Raw genomic sequence first — 16,952 nt, 5'->3', positions numbered from 1 at the left:
GAAAATACAAACTGCACAGTTTAAGGCACATGAAGAGAAATCCGTGTGTTGATTGACAAAAAATGTCGCTACAAATAATCCGCCGGGTTGATTTACTTTTCCGGCCACCTCCCTCCGTCCCCCTTTGCTGTTAGCACAATTCTTTCAGTTTCTTTTCTTGTATTTTCCTTGCTATTTTACTGTTCCTTTTCCCCATGTGGAGATGGATCCACAACCGAAACCGTTTTCACCCTGTGTTTCTGCAGCGTCAGTCTGTATGAGGAGCACAACTTGCATAGCTCCAGTGGCGCAATCGGTCAGCGCGCGGTACTTATACAGCAGTGCACAGCGGAGTTATGCCGAGGTTGTGAGTTCAAGCCTCACCTGGAGCAGTGTCTTTAGCTACTGAAAGCAACTGTTGAGTTTAGATACTCTTAGGTATTTGGTGGAGATAAATTAACATCAAACGAACAAGTAAAGGTTTATTTCGAGTCACAATCAAAGAAGGCTCCACAGCTGAAACGTTGTGTTTACTTCTATTTTCAGCATGGAATAAACCTATACTTTTCCATTTGCAGCCCACGCAGGCTGACGCAGGTCCCTACTTAAATTACTATCAGCTGTGTACCTCCAGTTGACCTGTACACAAATATATGAGAGGTCTACTGAGACAAGAGGAGCACTGAAGACTTGATAAAGCTCTCGCATTAGATTCTGTGTTTTTGTTGTTCCCCAGATTTGTTCTGAATGTTCTTTTTCTTTTAAAGTTGTTGCGTTTGGTTGTTTTTTTATATTTGCTAGACTACTACAGGGATTTACCTAGGTTCCCGGGAGACTTCTCGTTTTGTTGTGTTTTCGGGTTACAACTTTTTTTTTTCTGTTGATAGGATCCCACGCATTACTGTGGGACTAGTTAACTTTAGTTCATACATTGTACCTGAAATTACCACATAAACTACTACTCGGTTTTCCTTTTTTTTTTAAAAAAAAGGCAAAACTAATGTTGTTTTTTCTCCTTGCTGCTGATTGGTAGCTACAACGGGTCAGTTGCAACACACTGGCTGCTGAAATTTGTCAGCAGCTCTGTAGCAAACCTGTTCTCAATTGCAACAAACCTAAAATAACAGCTGCTGCCCATTAGACATTACTAAAGTAGGAGACTAAGCAGACTAAGCGGAACAATAGATTACATTGGAACTGTCCTGAATGTAGTGGAAATAATATCGTCATTAAGTAATGAACAATTGCTTTCCAGACACTACAATTATTCACAAGGAATTTTATCAATACATATTTTATTAATAAAGTGTAATATCTTAATAATGAATTTAATGTTATCTGTATTAGTAGCTGTATTACAGGTAATGCATGCACAGACTTTATTATACTATAATGAATTTTCAGATATCCCGGGGAGAGAACTGAAATGAAGGAAATACATATTTAAAAGGGGTGTAAGTCTTAAATGTGTTCTGTCACATAGGGGTGTTAATTGAATAGTTTTGTTGTATTATTTAATATGATTTGACTCTACACTTGTGTTTCTCAGGAGACAGCATTAATATTGGGGATTTGCGGATACAGATAATAAGTTGTACTATACAGGCAAATGTATGGTTACCTTAATGAAAAAAACTCTTATCATTACCCTTTTCAACATTATTATTTAAGACAGTCTTTCAGAACAGTATTCTCGTATTAGTGGCTATAGTCTAATGATAACGGTGGTGAAACAGGTGAAATGTGCGGAAAGAATTGGAGATGGAACAGGAGACTCATCCAGTCGATAGAAAGCTTGGGTAGGACTGCACAAACACCGTGCCAGTGCTTAGTAGCGTCATTTAAAAACAATACGTGGTTTAACGATATCAACTGCTCTACTGTGAGCTCAGCTCCACAACTTGTAATACATTGCCCACATTTTCAAATTAAATACATGTGTTTTCTACGTGTATGTAATTAGTACTTTTTTTGTTTTAACTGATTTAAAATAGAATATTTATAAAACAGACAAAGGGTTTATGTGTCGCACTGAAATTCACACACAAGTAAGGAAAGATATCGCGCTTAGGAAGAAATCCAGAGTGGAGACGCCAGCGATTGAAAACAGTCACATACATGCGAGGTACTGTACTGTATGTGCTCTACCACTGAACTAAACTCCCGACAAGTACTGTATCTTTATCTGCGGCACTTTGTTTTAGGAAGAGTGAGGAGTCTACAAGCCTAGACAATGTTAGAAGAATTCAGAACAAGAGGCTCTGCTTCACCGTTTACTCAGCTTTTGCTGGACAACTAAGTAAATGAAAAATGTTCACTTTTTGATTAAAGAACATAAAAAACACCTTTCTTCCAGCCAGATTCAAACCAGAGAACAAAGAGTTCCCTGCTGTTTCCACTATATTCCTCCGCTCTTACAACTGAGTTATCGAAAACACAGGAAGCCCACCTTTTGTCTTACATAAAGCACAATGTAGTGCAGCGTTCCTATTTATTTAAATCCCAGTTCAAAATCAAATCTCATTCCCATAGTCCTGTTTAGTTTGAATTTAAGCAGTTAACCAGGCTTCTACTGTATACACTCCCAGAGATATTACAAAATGTTTGAGGGACATCATTAGATATAGAAATTGACTCTTTTTCTAGTGGGATCACATTAAACCTTTCTTTTGGATTGAGAACAGGATCATCGTGAGATTCAAAACACATCTGCCTTTGCTTCTTTCGACGACGAATGGATTATTGTGGTGCAAACATCGGTTCAAATCAAAACAAAATTGTACTATACAGTACTTCTGTTTCAGCTTCCAAAATTTAGCCTTAGTTGTAAAATTCCATATTAATATTCAATATTAAGTGGATTTAAACATGCACAGTAGAGAAACAGATTAAATCTCTTCCTCCCTGGGCCACTTGCCCGCTTCTCTCACTAAACCAGCACTCTGTCTCTTCACAGCTGTTCCAAGACCCTCTTTCTGTCACACCTCTCTACATCTATTCTGACTTCACACCTTTTGATTGGCCTCTCTTTCTGTCCCCTGCTCCCGCCTCTCACTCCTCCTCCCTCCCAGCCTTTGTTCTCCCGCTACTTTACCTTTGCCTACTGCCCTGTCTCTCTCACACCTGAAGAAGGCTCCACAGCCAAAACCTTGTGTTCTCTTTCTTCTTTTTTTCAGCATGGAATAAGCCTATCTGTCAGAAGTGTTTGACTGACAATTGAGCAATATGGGATTATCTCTTATTATTTTTACTTATTTAATGAACAGCAGTATTGCCACTCTTATAAGTGTAATATGATTATCAGCAGCAGCAGACTGATGGTCGTGTCTACAATAGTGACTAGTTGACAAGTTTGTAGCTCTGAGCAGTGGGACTCAGATCACACAGAAGACCTGTCTGTGTGTGATTCCACACCAGCCCTGGGATTCAGCGTCTCCCACACGTCTCTCATGGGGAGTCTTATAAATATACAGTTAAACAGAGTCTGATAACAGTTATATAGTTAATTAAATAATCAAACTGGCTGAGGAACTGAGAGATCGAGTAAAAATAAAACCAAGAGCTGCTCTTCAACCTCCAGGATCAGGAGTCTGATCCTCCTGGCTTCTATTCTATGGAGATTCGTGTAAAACGCTTAAAAGCACTTATTATAGAGACCTGTGCTCCTTCTCTTTCTCTTCTGCTCCACAGGAGTATGCTTTATAACGCATTATTCTGTGAAGTAAACATTTTTTTCTGTTAGTGTTTAATGAATTTCATTTCTAAGTTTGTCATTCTCCTCTTCCTGCTGTTATGAATCGCTTCTCTTAATAGCGGTGTGTTTTGTTTTTGGAGATGTTATATCTGTAAGAAAAGCCCCCCGGGCTCCGGACAGAAGTCTCCTCCAGCTCTGCTCTGTCAGAAAGAGCGCTGTGATGTCACAGACACCAGGCAGAGCGCCGGAATCAGAGATCGAGACCGCGGGAGAGTTATTGATCACTTATCTATCGACAAGCAATTAATTCAACTAAAAAGCCGTAGAATAATCGATTAAGTTCACCGATTGGTGAGCACTGATTCTTTTCCCGTTCTTGACCCATTTAAAAATCTAGAAAAGAGTCAATATCTATTAATTAACATGCGTTTAGTGTTAATAATGTTCAATCTGAAATTAAAGAATGATTTGTTCAAATTATTATTTAGGAATTGTATCCTAGAGCTAGAAAATTATATTCAAAGTTAATAAATTTGTGTAAGTAACAGTTTAAATGCATTTTCCATTTGTTTACAAATCATAAGTATGGTAACCATGGCGACACACGGCAGGTCACTGTGCCTGGCTAGATGTCTCGCCTTTGTCACAAAGTGTGGTGTGACGTCACGGACAGCAACTAATACTAATGCTAGTGTATTTATGTGAATATTAGTGAGAGTTCAACTGGTAGTTTTAATACTAATGCTAGTGATAGCATTACTGTTATTATAAGTGTTTGTAGAGTGTGTCTGTGAGTTTGTGGTGTTTGTGAGTGTGTGGTGTTTGTCAGTGTGTGAATGTGTGTCTGTCAGTGTGATCTGTCTGTCATTGTGCAGGTGTGTGTCTGTTAGTGTGTGGGTGTGTGTCTGCAAGTGTGTGGTGTCTATCAGTGTGTATGTGTGTGTCTGTGAATGTGTGCGAGTACTGTATGTGTGTGAGTGTCTGATTGTGTGTATAAATGTGCGTGGTGCCTGTGAGTGTGTGTTGTGTGTTTGTGTGCGTCTGTGAATGTGTGTCTGTGAGTTTGTATCTGTGAGTGTGTGTAGTGTTTGTGTGAATATGTGTGAGTGTGTGGTTGTGTGTCTGTCAGTATGTCATAATGTGTGTGAATGTGTGGGTGTATATCTGTCAGTGTGTGTGTAGGTGGGCTTGGGCTCCAATGCTGTGTCTGACAGAAGTGACCCTTCAACAGATGTTGAGGTCCAGAGTCGCTTGCAAATTTCTAGAGCACTTTATAACTTTCTAGAGTCCAGACCAACGAACAGAAATCTGTGAGTGCTGTGTTTTTATCACTATTAGCGTATGTGGTGTCTGTGGGTTTGTGGGTGTTTGTGAGTGTTTGATGTGTGTGGGTGTGTGTCCATGAGTATGTGTAGTGTCTGTGTGTCTATGTGAGTATTAATGATGATAGTACTACTGAATACTAGTATTCATGTGAGAATTAGTGATGATAGAGCTACTTTTAATTTTAGTTTTAATGTTAGTATTCATGTTAATATTACTGATAATCATAGTGTTAGTGTCAGAATATTAATACTCATTGTCATGTTAGTTCTTTTGATAGTATTACTGTTATTAATGGTATTATTAGTGTACAACTAAGTTTGTGTTATTGTTAGTAATAATGATACCGTAAGCCTTAATTGCAGTGTTACTGTTGTAATATTGGCAGTATTTGTGTAAGTGTTAGTTATAGTGTAACTGTAGGTAAGAGTGTAGGTAAGGCCCCGGCTGCCCTGTGGTGGCTCGGCGAGGGCCTGTGGGTCGAACTGGAGGGGCTGCTCTAGGTTGAGGAGAGCCGGGTGCGGACCTGGGCTCAGAATGCGATGTCTTCCATCCAGCTGGACTGCCTGGAGTTGTACGATGAGGTCCTAGCCAAGTTTGGATCAGAGGCAGCATATGTGGGATTGGTGAGTCCCAGAAACCCCTCCCCCTTGTCCAGCTTGCACTGTGGTATTGGGGCGGTACAGGGGCTGGGGTGACTCTCCTGACCCCTCAGCTTTCCAAGATATCTGCATCACCCCACTCAACCTGGAAATCTCCCAGATCCAAGGGGAGAGATACAGGAGCTGGGCTGGGACTCCAGCCTGCTGTTATTTCAAGTGGGTGACTGAAAGACACACCACTTACAGATCAACACTAGGGGACATCATAGAGTGGGTAGTGAGACTCTTGGTCATCAATGGCAACAGCAGGGTGACACCCCATCTCTCTATTTGCTCTATTAACATCGGGGTGACCCCCCCTCCCCCTCTCTTTTGGCTTTAGAGATACCACAGTTCCACCCCTAGGCTGCATCTCCTGTCTGGCGCTGTGGAGGTATGATGATGATTCACTGTCTTTGTTCTCTCTCTCTGGTACAGGAGTTGGTACTGAGTTAGTGAAGTTTCACAGAGGATATGATAAGAAATTTTACCAAATCCCAAAATTAAAACAGTGAAGACAACAGACAACACAAGCTCATATAATGGAGGTTTGGTTTGACGACTGCAGACATGGTCAGGACATCTTGCCTGATTCTCTCTCCCCATTTTCCTAGGATTTTCCCTTCCAGGGCACAGGAATCATGAAGCAGGACAACTACGAAGAGGCGGTGGAGACACTGAAGTCCTACTTTGAAAACACGAAGGTCAGGTGTGAGTTCTCCGAGGTGAGCAAGTGCTTCCACCAGGTTGCAGCCGACATTGACGTCGACCTCATCCTGCAGAAGTACCTGGAAGTCCCTGTAGCTGAGGTCTGTGAATAGCAGGTTTATTTTTTCTCTTTGTAGTAGTCTTAGGACAGTTTGACCTGTTGTGGGACTCGGCAGGAACAGAAAGGTCTTCTGTCTTCAGTCTCCACAGCACAGGAGACGCACAATCCAGGTGGGCGAGGCTGTTGAAGAAAACAAGCTGTCCATCCCTCCCTCTCCTGGATCTTGGCGCCCCTGGGCCCTCCCTCTTCGATCACCTGTGACCCCGCTGAGCTCAGAGAAACCCCTGTTGACTGTGCCATGCTGCCCCCATTAAGTTCCCTCCTCTAAGGAGTGTCAGAGCTCCTGAGCTTCCGAGACAGGTGAGAAGCGAACAGAACCTCTGTCCTTGTGTGGAGTTAACTGTACAGACTCTTATTGGACACACTGTATAGACTCACCTGTATGGACTCTAATTGGACACACTGTACAGACTCACCTGTACAGACTCTTATAGGACACACTGTATAGACTGTATAGACTGTATAGACTGTACAAGCTTTTATTAGGACTCACTATATAAACAGACCTGTTTAGACTCTTATTAAACACACTGTATAGACTCACCCCTGTACAAACACTTAAAAAACTGTGTAGACACACTTGTCCAGGATCTTATTGGACAAACTGTGCAGACTCACCTGGTGAAACTCAGTACATGTGGACCTTATAGAATTAGAAGTGAAGGGTGTCTCCATTACCAAGGTCTGCTGTGTGTCTTCAGCCTCCACAGCCCATTATCCAGGTGGAATAGGCTTTCAAAGAGAACCAGCTGTCCACCCCTTCCTTTCCTGGACCTAAGTATTAGTGCCCCTGGGCCCTCCCTCTACACTCACCTTTGACGCCGCTGAGCTCATTAAACTCCCTGCCGACTGCTCCATGCTGCCCCCTCTGTCCTTGTGTAGAGTCAACTGTGCAGACTCTTATTACAGTCACAATGCATGTACTGAGGGTATATTAAGAATAAGAAGAACTGACCCCAACAGCAAAGACCTGTGTCTGTCTTCAGTGTCCAAGTGTAAAGAGGCGTGCTTTCCAAGTCAGCCCTGAAAAAGATGAAGAGGACAACATGTCCACCTCTTCTAATCCTGACACTGACCTGCCCCAGGTCACTGCCCCACTGTCCAGCCAGCTGCCTGTCCCCAGACCCCTCCCTCGCCTCCCTCCCATCACCTCCCAGGAGAAGACTGAGGTGAAGAAGACTAAGAAAAAGAAGAAGAAGAGGCAGAGGAATCAGGAGAGTCAGGAAGGTCCAAGTCCTGAAGAGAGGCCTCCAGAGTTGCTGAAAGTCAGAACACAGGTGCTGAGACACCTAGAGGACCCTGTAGCTCCTGTGATTCTAGGAGAGGTGAGGAGTGAACCTTTACTGTGGTGTCCAATCACCACCTCCTGTGAGACAGAAGAAAAAGAAGGTGGGTGATGCTCTGATCCTCTCTTTACTCCTGTCCAGTGTCCAGTGTCTGTATGAACCCTTCTCTCTCTCTCAGTGCAGTGTTCATGTCCTGGAGTGTCTAGTCAGTGTGTTTGTATGAACCCCTCTCTCTCTCAGTGCAGTGTTCATGTACTGGAGTGTCCAGTCAGTGTGTCTGTATGAACCCCTCTCTCTCTCAGTGCAGTGTTCATGTACTGGAGTGTCCAGTCAGTGTGTCTGTATGAACCCCTCTCTCTCTCAGTGCAGTGTTCATGTACTGGAGTGTCCAGTCAGTGTGTCTATATTAACTCCTCTCTCTCAAAGCAGGTCAGCTCCTCCCATTCCTTCAACAAGATGCTGTGCTGTTCCGAGGTCGATGAGGATAAGAGCAACACTACAGAGCTGAAGAGATGGAAGGAGCCGCAAGGGGGCAAAAGGACAGCGGCACCAGTGGAGAAAGTCAGGAATGTCCGGGTTGGGAGGCACCGGTCCCTGAACACCCAGGAGCGGGATAAGGAGAGGAGGCAGAAGCAGGAAGGGTGGTTGATGGATCGGAGACAGGAGGTGCAGGAGGAGAAGGAGAGGAGGAAGCTGGAGGAGGAGAGGATGAAGGTGGAGGAGAAGAGGAGGAAAGTGTTTGAAAAACAGGAGAGAAGATGGGAGAAGGAGGGAGAGGACAGGAGGCAGATGCTGGAGAAGGAGAAGAGGAGACGGGAGAAGAAGGAGGAGCAGAGGAGGAACACTGAGGAGAAGCAGGAGAGGAGACGCACCAAGGCAGCAGATGCAATTAGGAGGACCATGAACAAGGAGGAGCGGAGACGTGCCCAGGAGGCGGAGGAGAACAGGAGGGAGCAGCAGAAGCAGGAGGTGAGATGGGAGAAGAAGGAGCAGAAGAGGTGGAAGGCCTACGCCCGGGGGCTGGAGAAACGCCTGCAGCAGGAGGAGGAGAGGAGGCAGAAGGAGAAGGAGGAATGGAGGTGAGCTCAGGAGGAGTAGAGGGGGAATCAGCTGAAGGAGGAGAATAAGAAACGAGCAAAGGAGGAAAAGGAGAGAAGGAGATTTTGGGAAGAGGAGGAGAGGCAACAGGCAAAGGAGAAGAAGGAGAGGAGGAAACTGTTGGAGAAGCAGGAGAAGAAACAAGCAAAAGAGGAGAAGGAGAGGAGGAGAGTTTGTGAAAAAGGTAAAGAAACAGCTGAAGAAGGAGGAGGAAAGGAGGAGAGTTTTGGAGAAGCAACAATTGAAGGAGAAGATGGAGAGCTGGAGAGTTTTGGAAAAATAGTGTGCCCCAGAGTCCAGACGCTGTCAGGTGAGTTATTATAAATAAGATGCAGGAGTACACCCTTTACCAACCTGGACTAACCTTTGTCATTAGTTTCAACCTAATTTCACACCAGCAAATAAATACTGACTGGGAGAGAAGAGGTATCTGACAGGCCAATCTGTGTCAGAGCCATTACTGACCTGCTCGTCTGTTCACAGGGAGACTCCTCTCTGATGAGACGCCCTCTGGATACAGAGATCCAGGGGACATTGAGAAAGACCCCACTTCAGGTAAAGGGGACTACAGACAGGGGACTCAGTGTGGGTGAGGTTGTTCAGGGATGGGATCCACACTGACACTGTGACCTGAGTCCACTTCACTCCACTGTTTCCACACTGACACTGTGACCTGAGTCCACTTCACTCCACACTCTCCTCAATGTCTGTATCTGCAGCTTGTGTTTTACAAAAGGGAGGCTTGAACATCCCACTTCTTTCTTCTTTCTATAATTTGATGTTTCAGAAATAAGAAATTAAACCATTCCTTGAAGTAAATTCTGAATGTAAAACTTTTGATGGGAAAGATTTTTTATTACTTTTATTGAAGTTTTTTTTCAATAAACTTTTTAGAACCATTTTATGTGCATATAATGTCTAATTTATTATATTAAAACTATCAATTAAAAATGAAGGAGCTCTTGGCAACTCACAATGAAAATATCAACCCCAATGGAAAGGGAAACTTAAATGTTTGTTAGTAATATGTATACATTGGACCACACAAAGGAGAAAAGCCACTGTGGACAAATCCAGACACAACATGAGACATCCTGAGTGTTATTTACATTTCCCTACAAATCAAGAGAAATTAAGGGTCCTTGTCTTGCAAGAAGGGACGGCTCGTTGAAATATACAGCATCGCTACCTCACTTAAAACTGCAGAAATATTAACTACAGATTGTTACAGAGGCATTTGGGTTCAAATGACAGGAAAGATGAAAGTTCAAACAATTCACACTTTGACAGGTGTGACAAAATGACATTAGACAACTTACGATCATGAAATTCACTTCCTAAAATGATATCACAATGTTTTTGGACTGTGGGAGGAAACTGCAGCACCTGGCGGAAACTCCAAACAAACATGGGGAGAACATACAAACTCCACTCAGATAGAACAACACGTCAGGAAATAAACACAGAGCTCCAGCACTGCGTGGCAGCAATGTTAACCACAGTTGCACCTGTAAAATAAGAATACTTTTAAAACAGCAGCATATAGTGTAAAACTATATTTTATAAACTTTCAGTCTGGATCTTTAAAAATTCATATAATTTTTTGTCAGCTGAAAATGTTAGGCTGCCTGCTTTTAGGGGGGGGGGATAATTTTTCAAATTTACATGTCGATATTAAAATAACATATTTCCACATATAAATACAATTATAATAAAATATACAAAAAAAGCCTTATTTTCTTTAATGAGATGAGTTCTACAATACTGATACAGTATTGTACAAAATGGTATGATCTGAAGAATCGCCAGAGAACAATGTATCAATTTGGGTGACACTAACAGAAGAGGGACACAACATGTAAATCCACAAGGTTTATTTTCAACAACAAAAATGTGCTTGAAAATAATTTGACAAGGAGGAAAACTTTCATGCATGGATACCAATATTTCCCCAGTAGGTTAAAATGCAGCAGGGAACAGTATAACGAAGGTCAGTGTCACTTGACACTGCATCACATTGCATCACAGAGGCTGATCTCTTCTTCATTATATCCACCACTTCCAGAAAGCCAGTACACATAATTGTGAGGGTTTAAATTCAGAGGGAAAAATAATTCTCTAAATTTTATGCTGCACAGAGAGCCTCGCTTGTATGTGGTCAGGTAGCTCAGTTGGATCGATTGTCATTCTAATAACTCCACGGTTGTGGGTTTGATCCCTTACAGGCCAGGAGATCTCCTTATCTTTTGCCAAAACCATTTGATCTTTCAGTCCATGGTGAAATTTATTGTGTTGAAAAGATGCCACAAACTGTAGACAAATGCTAGTGCTGCAGGCGAAGAGGAAATCATTCAAAGATTTATGAGTTTCTTATGTGGAGCGAAAATAAAGTGTCACCATTTGCATATGTGAGGCTTCCAAATAGGCTCTCTGTAAAGACGCTCAAATCAGGCGTGTAGAAAGAGCACTGGTAAACACCATCGGGAGTGCAGAACATGTGATAAAAGTGTTCTTTAAACAAAAAGTGAAAATAGTGAATTTGTCTTTCACTTAGACGTTCATCGAAAGCTCAGTAAACGATAAAGCGTGTTTACTGAGCGAGAGTCTCATGTTCTGAATTCTCATCAGATTAACCGGTAATACAGCTACTAATAAAGGTTTGGATTAATCTTAATTATTAATAAATTACACTTTTATTAATAAAGACATGTCTTGATCAAATTCATTGTGAATAGTTGTGGTGTCTAGAAAACAATTTTAGCTAAATATTTCAAGCGAGTGGTGAATACTGTATGTTCTTTACTTTGTGACCATATTATTTCCACTACATTCAGAACAGTTCAAAAGCGATCAACTGTTCCACTACTGAGCTACTTAAACCCTGTGAAGAGGTGGCTTAAGTTAGTCTCCTACATCAATAAGATCTAATGGGCAGCAGATGTTATTTTAGGTTTGTTGCAATTGAGAACAGGTTTAGTACAGAGCTGCTGACAAATTTCAGTAGCCAGGTTCGTAGCAATGACCCGTTGTAGGGTCATTGCCAATCAGCCACAAGGAAAAAAAAACAGCATTTGTGCCTTTATTAAAAAAAAGGAAAAACAGAGTAGTAGTTCATGTGGTAATTTCAGGTACAATGTAAGAACTTAAGTTAACTAGTCCCACAGTAATGTCTAACGACTACAGAAAATAAAATAAAAAAATACTTAAGGGAAAACAAAAAGAACATTTAAAAAAATCTGGGAAACAGCGAAAACACAGAATCTAATGTGAGAGCTTTTTCAAGTCTTTGGTACCCCATACTTTGGCTTCCTTAGTCCCAGTAGACCTCTCCTCTATCTATCTGTGTACAGATCAGCTGGGGGTCCACAGCTGATGGGAATTTAAGTAGTGACGTGTGTCAGCTGCAAAGGAAAAAGTATAGGTTTATTCCATGCTGAAAAGAGAATGTAACACAACGTGGACCCTTCTTTGGTTGTGACGTGGAATAAACCTTTATCTGTTCCTTTGATGTTAATTTAGATCGGATCTCCAGCAAATACCTAACAGGCTACAATCCCGTTAGATAAGGTGTTAAGGACGACCTATAAGTAGCAGTATCTAAAGTGGACAGTTGCTTTCAGTAGCTAAAGACAGGCTACACTGCTCCAGGTGAGGCTCGAACTCACAACCTCGGCATGACTCCGCTGTGCACTGCTGTATAAGTACCGCGCGCTGACCGATTGCGCCACTGGAGCCGCGGAGACAACTGTCCCTTCACACACTGACGTTGCACAAACACAGGGTGAAAACGATTTCGGCATGTTTTCCGTCTCTCCGTGGGAGAAAGGGACAGTAAAAGAGCGAGGAAACTACAAGGGAAGAAAATGAAAAAATAGTGCTCACTGCAAAAGAGGGAGGAGAGAGATGGTCAAACACGTAAATCAGCCCGGCGGATTTACACTACAAATTTGTCATTTGTAGTGACATTCATGTGTCTGAAACTGTCGGGTTTGTATTTTCATTTAAAAAATCCAGTAAACCTGAATAAGAAAGAAGGCACACTGCACATCTGCGGAACATCACGTCCGGGTTTACAGTGACATCAGAGATTGAAAGGAAAGTCGTTTTTTATTAAAAGTTTAAGGAAACCTAAATATGTTTGCTAGAAGTATTTCAGAATCACAGTGAAATGTAGTACAATTGCTGCACAGATCTGCAGTCTGCAATTAGAATACGGTTTGTGCGTTGTATAAAATATGCCATTCAAAACTATTCTAAAACTGCAGAGATACATTTCGGAATGCGTCTTCCTGTAAAAATAAAATATCTATTTTATTTGACGGGCGCTATAAGCAGAGTCTGAAGCCAGCTCATATTTGTTTTACTTCTCCTGCATTGCAATTCGGCACAAATATTTATTTTATTTATTTTCAAAATGTATTAGCCTTGATGGGAAAGAAAGTCAACTGGCGCGGTGGCCAAGTGGTAAGGCATCGGTCTCGTAAACCGAAGAGCGCGGGTTCAAACCCCGTCCGTGCCTGGTTTGCTTACCACGACATACCTTTATCTAAATCGTCAATTGTCTTGCAATGTAGAAATCTCTGTAATAATAAGAAAAGAAAAGTAGTTAATAATCCTTTGACAAAGTAACGGGCATCCTCCACTGCTTGTCAGGATGGCTGAGTGGTCGTAGGTGCCAACCTCAAGAACTCAATCGTGTGTAGTGACAGTTGTTATTCACAACCCGGATTTCTATGGAAGCCCGTTTCCGCCAGGGAGTAAAAAAAAAAACCCTCTATGGTATCTCAGAATTCCGACTTAGCAACTCAGAATTCCGACTTTATATCTCACATTTGGGACTTCGAAATAGCCCATATTTCAATGTCTGTCCTTTTGTTATTGTAACGGATTCGGGTTCTAGGGCTTGTGCCATCGGAGCTCCCACCCTAGTTCGTGCCTCACTGCATTGGCTCGAACCCAGGTCTTGCCAGCTGAGCTAAAGTAGACTTTTTTTTAAGTAAAAAAGGACATACAATGAGATACCATAGCGCGTTTTTTTTACTCCCTGGCGGAAACGGGCTTCCATAGATTTCCCTTCATTGTCATTAAGATGTGTAATTTGAATGTTGCTTATATAAGAACAGTTTCTTCAAAAGTTCTGTCAGTTAACAGTGGAGAGCTAGCCGATGTACGTTTTCATGAAAACTCTCTTTAAGGCGATTACAAGTATCTTGAGCAAATCTGCGTCGTATTTTTTTTTAAAAAAGTTTAGCTCAAGATGCAACAGGAGTATAAATGAATTCTCCCGCCCTACATTCCAAGATATGGAATCTTATTTTTCTTGAAGTGTCTGATGTTGGTCGTTATTGGAAATTGCCCGGTGATATCGACTCAGGTACTCAGTTGTTACGTGCTGTAATTCGATACATGCAAAGCATTTATATTCCCTCAAATTATTAATAATGTATTAAACATTACATGCCACTTTTTCTCTAGATGATGTTCACGATGGAAAAGTGAGAAAGTCGTGCCTAGATGTGCTTGAACCAGCACCTTACTATTGTTTTAGTCCCGACCTGACCGCACTGAGCAATGGTACGACAGAGACTCCAACGGGTCGGTTTTCTCCTTTTACAGTTTTTGGGAAAAAAATAATCTGCACTTTTAAGCAAGTATTTTATTTCAAATTTTGCAAAGTGTAAGTTTTTCTTGGAAAACGTTGTTTCAGAAAGAAACTGAGTTGATGGGAATAGCCCTGTCAGTAGAATATCGAGCTTTTCATCTCAGCTAGTTCTTCTGTAGAACCGGCTTCAGAACTCTACGTACAACGCCTTTGATGTCATTTTATTTTTACAGCAGACGCATCCGGAATGTTTTTTTTTTTACTTTTTATTTGAACAACAAAATAGATTCAATATAAACAAGAGCACTTATAACATCAGTAGAATCGTCAAGGGTACATAAAATAATACAATTACACTTTCTGAAAACGATTAAACTAGGTAAATCAAGATAAGGTCCGCACAGCTTTAATGTTCTTACATTTCGAAAGAGTCTGTAATTACCCTTTTTCGTCTATTTTGAACTATTCAAACTTAGGACTCGTACCAGACCATTTCACTCTACGTACAGTATATCTCTTTTCGTAACGAAAATGTATTTCCTGTCTTAGAAATGCTGTGTGCGGTATGTCTTGCACAACGTGGACTGCAGATCTGTGATATTGTCGAATTCGAGGGATCCAGCAATCATACTGGATTTGACTGGGATTCTGAAATGTCTCTTGCAAAGGTATTTGGGTTTGCTTGAACATTTAATAAAAAAGTGATCTGAGACTTCCTAGCTTCCAGTCTATAATCTCACTGTAACTAAACTAGGATGTGATGTTTCGCAGATGTGCAGTGTGCCTTTACGCTTGGCATGTTCAAGACTATTCGTTGCGTGAGCTTCTCACTGCGTGTCCTGTACTGTATTGTGATTTCGTTGAGATTATCTACGAGGAGTACAGCGACTAGAACGCCTTGAACCTTTTTTTCGGTATATAAAAGAAAACGCTAAAGCACATACAAAGTAACTAACAACTAAAATGTAGGTTTTCTGATTATATCTCTACTTTACTTAAATACCTTAGTGACAGGCGATTCTTTCCGATATTTGTTCCGGCGCGGTTATTGATCCCATACTAAAGATTATTTTTATAAAGAACATGTCACCTGCAAACTGGTATCGAGAAAGTTTTATAATATTACTTTTTATTTATAAAAGTAAATTTATCATAACCTATATGATTTCTTACCAGCGTGGAGCTCGAATTCACAACCCCGAGATTAAGTGTTTGGCACTAGCTGCGCCACAGAAAAAAATGAAATCTCTTATTTACATTAAATACTGCGGCTCCTGACCTTTTCTTCTCGTCAGAGAAGAGGTCGGTCTGGTCTCCAGATTATCAACTATAAGATCAGACCGTGCTCCTTTGTAAAGCAGTGTTGGTTCACATTGCTTATATGGGGCAACACATCAACTCGATGATCGCTCGCTGTACACGCATGCCCCCCCTTCACTGAAATAACATAGACGAAGGAAACTCTCTTGTCTTGGGCTGCTGTCACCCGGATTCAAAGCGCGGGTAGTGCGGTCACAGCACAAAGTACTGACCACTATACCATCGCGGCGAGCTGGGACAGACTATCGTTAATTTTATTCAGATGCTCACAGTGTCTTTAATCTGATGGATTCATATACCGTGCTCATGAGAAAGTCACAAACCTGTCATCTACACACTGTTCCCAGAGCTGGATAAGTTATTCCAGATTCTACAGCTCTCTAGCAATAGTGGAACAATTGTTGTGTTTTTTTTTTTTGCTCAAGTATTTTTATAAGTTTAATTTCCAGTTCTGTTAAAAATAAAACTCAACTTTACTGGTTATTAGTCGGTGTCTTTTGTAATGATTTAGCTGTAATGATGTCTGCTTATTCATCTGGAGTGTTAAACAAAATTAATGCTGCAATAATACAGTAGTGTTTAATTTCAATTGCACAGCTGCTGTTCTCATTTGTTTCATGACTAATTATAATTGGCTATCTCATTAATAACTATGTAGCCTCATCAGGTGAATTGTCGCCTAAATGCAATTCTTAAATTAAAAACTAACTGATTTGTCAGGAAATTTAGTTTGAATATAAATGAGAAACAGAAAAGTAATTGTATATTAATGTGGCCTACATATTATTCTACTAATCAGAAGTGTTCTGATGTACAGTCCTCTCCAGTTCGGGCTAATTAGTACAACAAGGCCGAGCCCTTGGAACCGGATTAAGCACAAGTTGAGCTGAGCTCCAACTTTGTTCCACATGTTTTTTGCTGCAATTGAACTTGGAGCGGGAGATGATCTCCAGAATGTACCATACTAACTTAGTACGCGGCTGTGTTTTAACTCGGGAAGTCCATTGCATTTGACCCTATGGGTTTATATACATGGGTTTCTCTGCATACACTACCATAAGGGAGGAATGGTGAGTTAGAGGGAGGGCACCAGTTTGGTTTATCAAGAATTCACCAAACTGAGTAGAACTACAGATCTAACCATTCAAAATGTGCAAGGTATGCTGCAGTAAATCGCAGT

General features: G+C 41.4%; 1 protein-coding gene and 3 non-coding genes across 8 annotated transcripts; 3 read left to right on the top strand and 1 right to left on the bottom strand.

Annotated features, from left to right (window-relative positions):
- Positions 1–277: 277 nt before the first annotated feature.
- On the top strand, positions 278–371 carry trnai-uau (transfer RNA isoleucine (anticodon UAU)). Its single transcript has 2 exons — positions 278–315; positions 336–371. It is a non-coding gene; the product is annotated as a tRNA-Ile (tRNA).
- A 4,033-nt stretch (positions 372–4,404) lies between these two features.
- Positions 4,405–9,736, top strand: LOC138243279 (uncharacterized). Of its 5 annotated transcripts, XM_069198865.1 has the most exons (7): positions 4,405–4,983; positions 5,554–5,622; positions 6,252–6,446; positions 6,547–6,766; positions 7,168–7,791; positions 8,179–9,160; positions 9,334–9,736. In XM_069198865.1, the coding sequence occupies exons 5-6, from the start codon at positions 7,513–7,515 to the stop codon at positions 8,833–8,835; spliced, it is 936 nt and encodes a 311-aa protein (XP_069054966.1). In that variant the 5' UTR covers positions 4,405–4,983; positions 5,554–5,622; positions 6,252–6,446; positions 6,547–6,766; positions 7,168–7,512; the 3' UTR covers positions 8,836–9,160; positions 9,334–9,736. The 5 variants fall into 5 exon arrangements, with proteins under 5 accessions (XP_069054966.1, XP_069054964.1, XP_069054969.1 ...); XM_069198863.1 differs by lacking the exon at positions 4,405–4,983 and having other exon boundaries at positions 5,275–5,622; positions 7,453–7,791; XM_069198868.1 differs by lacking the exon at positions 4,405–4,983 and having other exon boundaries at positions 5,275–5,622; positions 8,182–9,160.
- Positions 9,737–12,490: 2,754 nt separating this feature from the next.
- trnai-uau (transfer RNA isoleucine (anticodon UAU)) lies at positions 12,491–12,584 on the bottom strand. The gene is made up of 2 exons: positions 12,547–12,584; positions 12,491–12,526 (listed from the first exon to the last, which is right to left on the bottom strand). It is a non-coding gene; the product is annotated as a tRNA-Ile (tRNA).
- Positions 12,585–13,297: 713 nt separating this feature from the next.
- trnat-cgu (transfer RNA threonine (anticodon CGU)) lies at positions 13,298–13,369 on the top strand. The gene has a single exon. It is a non-coding gene; the product is annotated as a tRNA-Thr (tRNA).
- The last annotated feature ends 3,583 nt before the right edge of the window (positions 13,370–16,952 follow it).

Source organism: Lepisosteus oculatus, chromosome 14, assembly GCF_040954835.1.
Source record: "Lepisosteus oculatus isolate fLepOcu1 chromosome 14, fLepOcu1.hap2, whole genome shotgun sequence".
NCBI classification, from domain to species: Eukaryota; Metazoa; Chordata; class Actinopteri; order Semionotiformes; family Lepisosteidae; genus Lepisosteus; species Lepisosteus oculatus.
The sequence above is the reverse complement of the archived record's forward strand: the minus strand, read 5'-3'. Positions and strand labels throughout refer to the sequence as shown.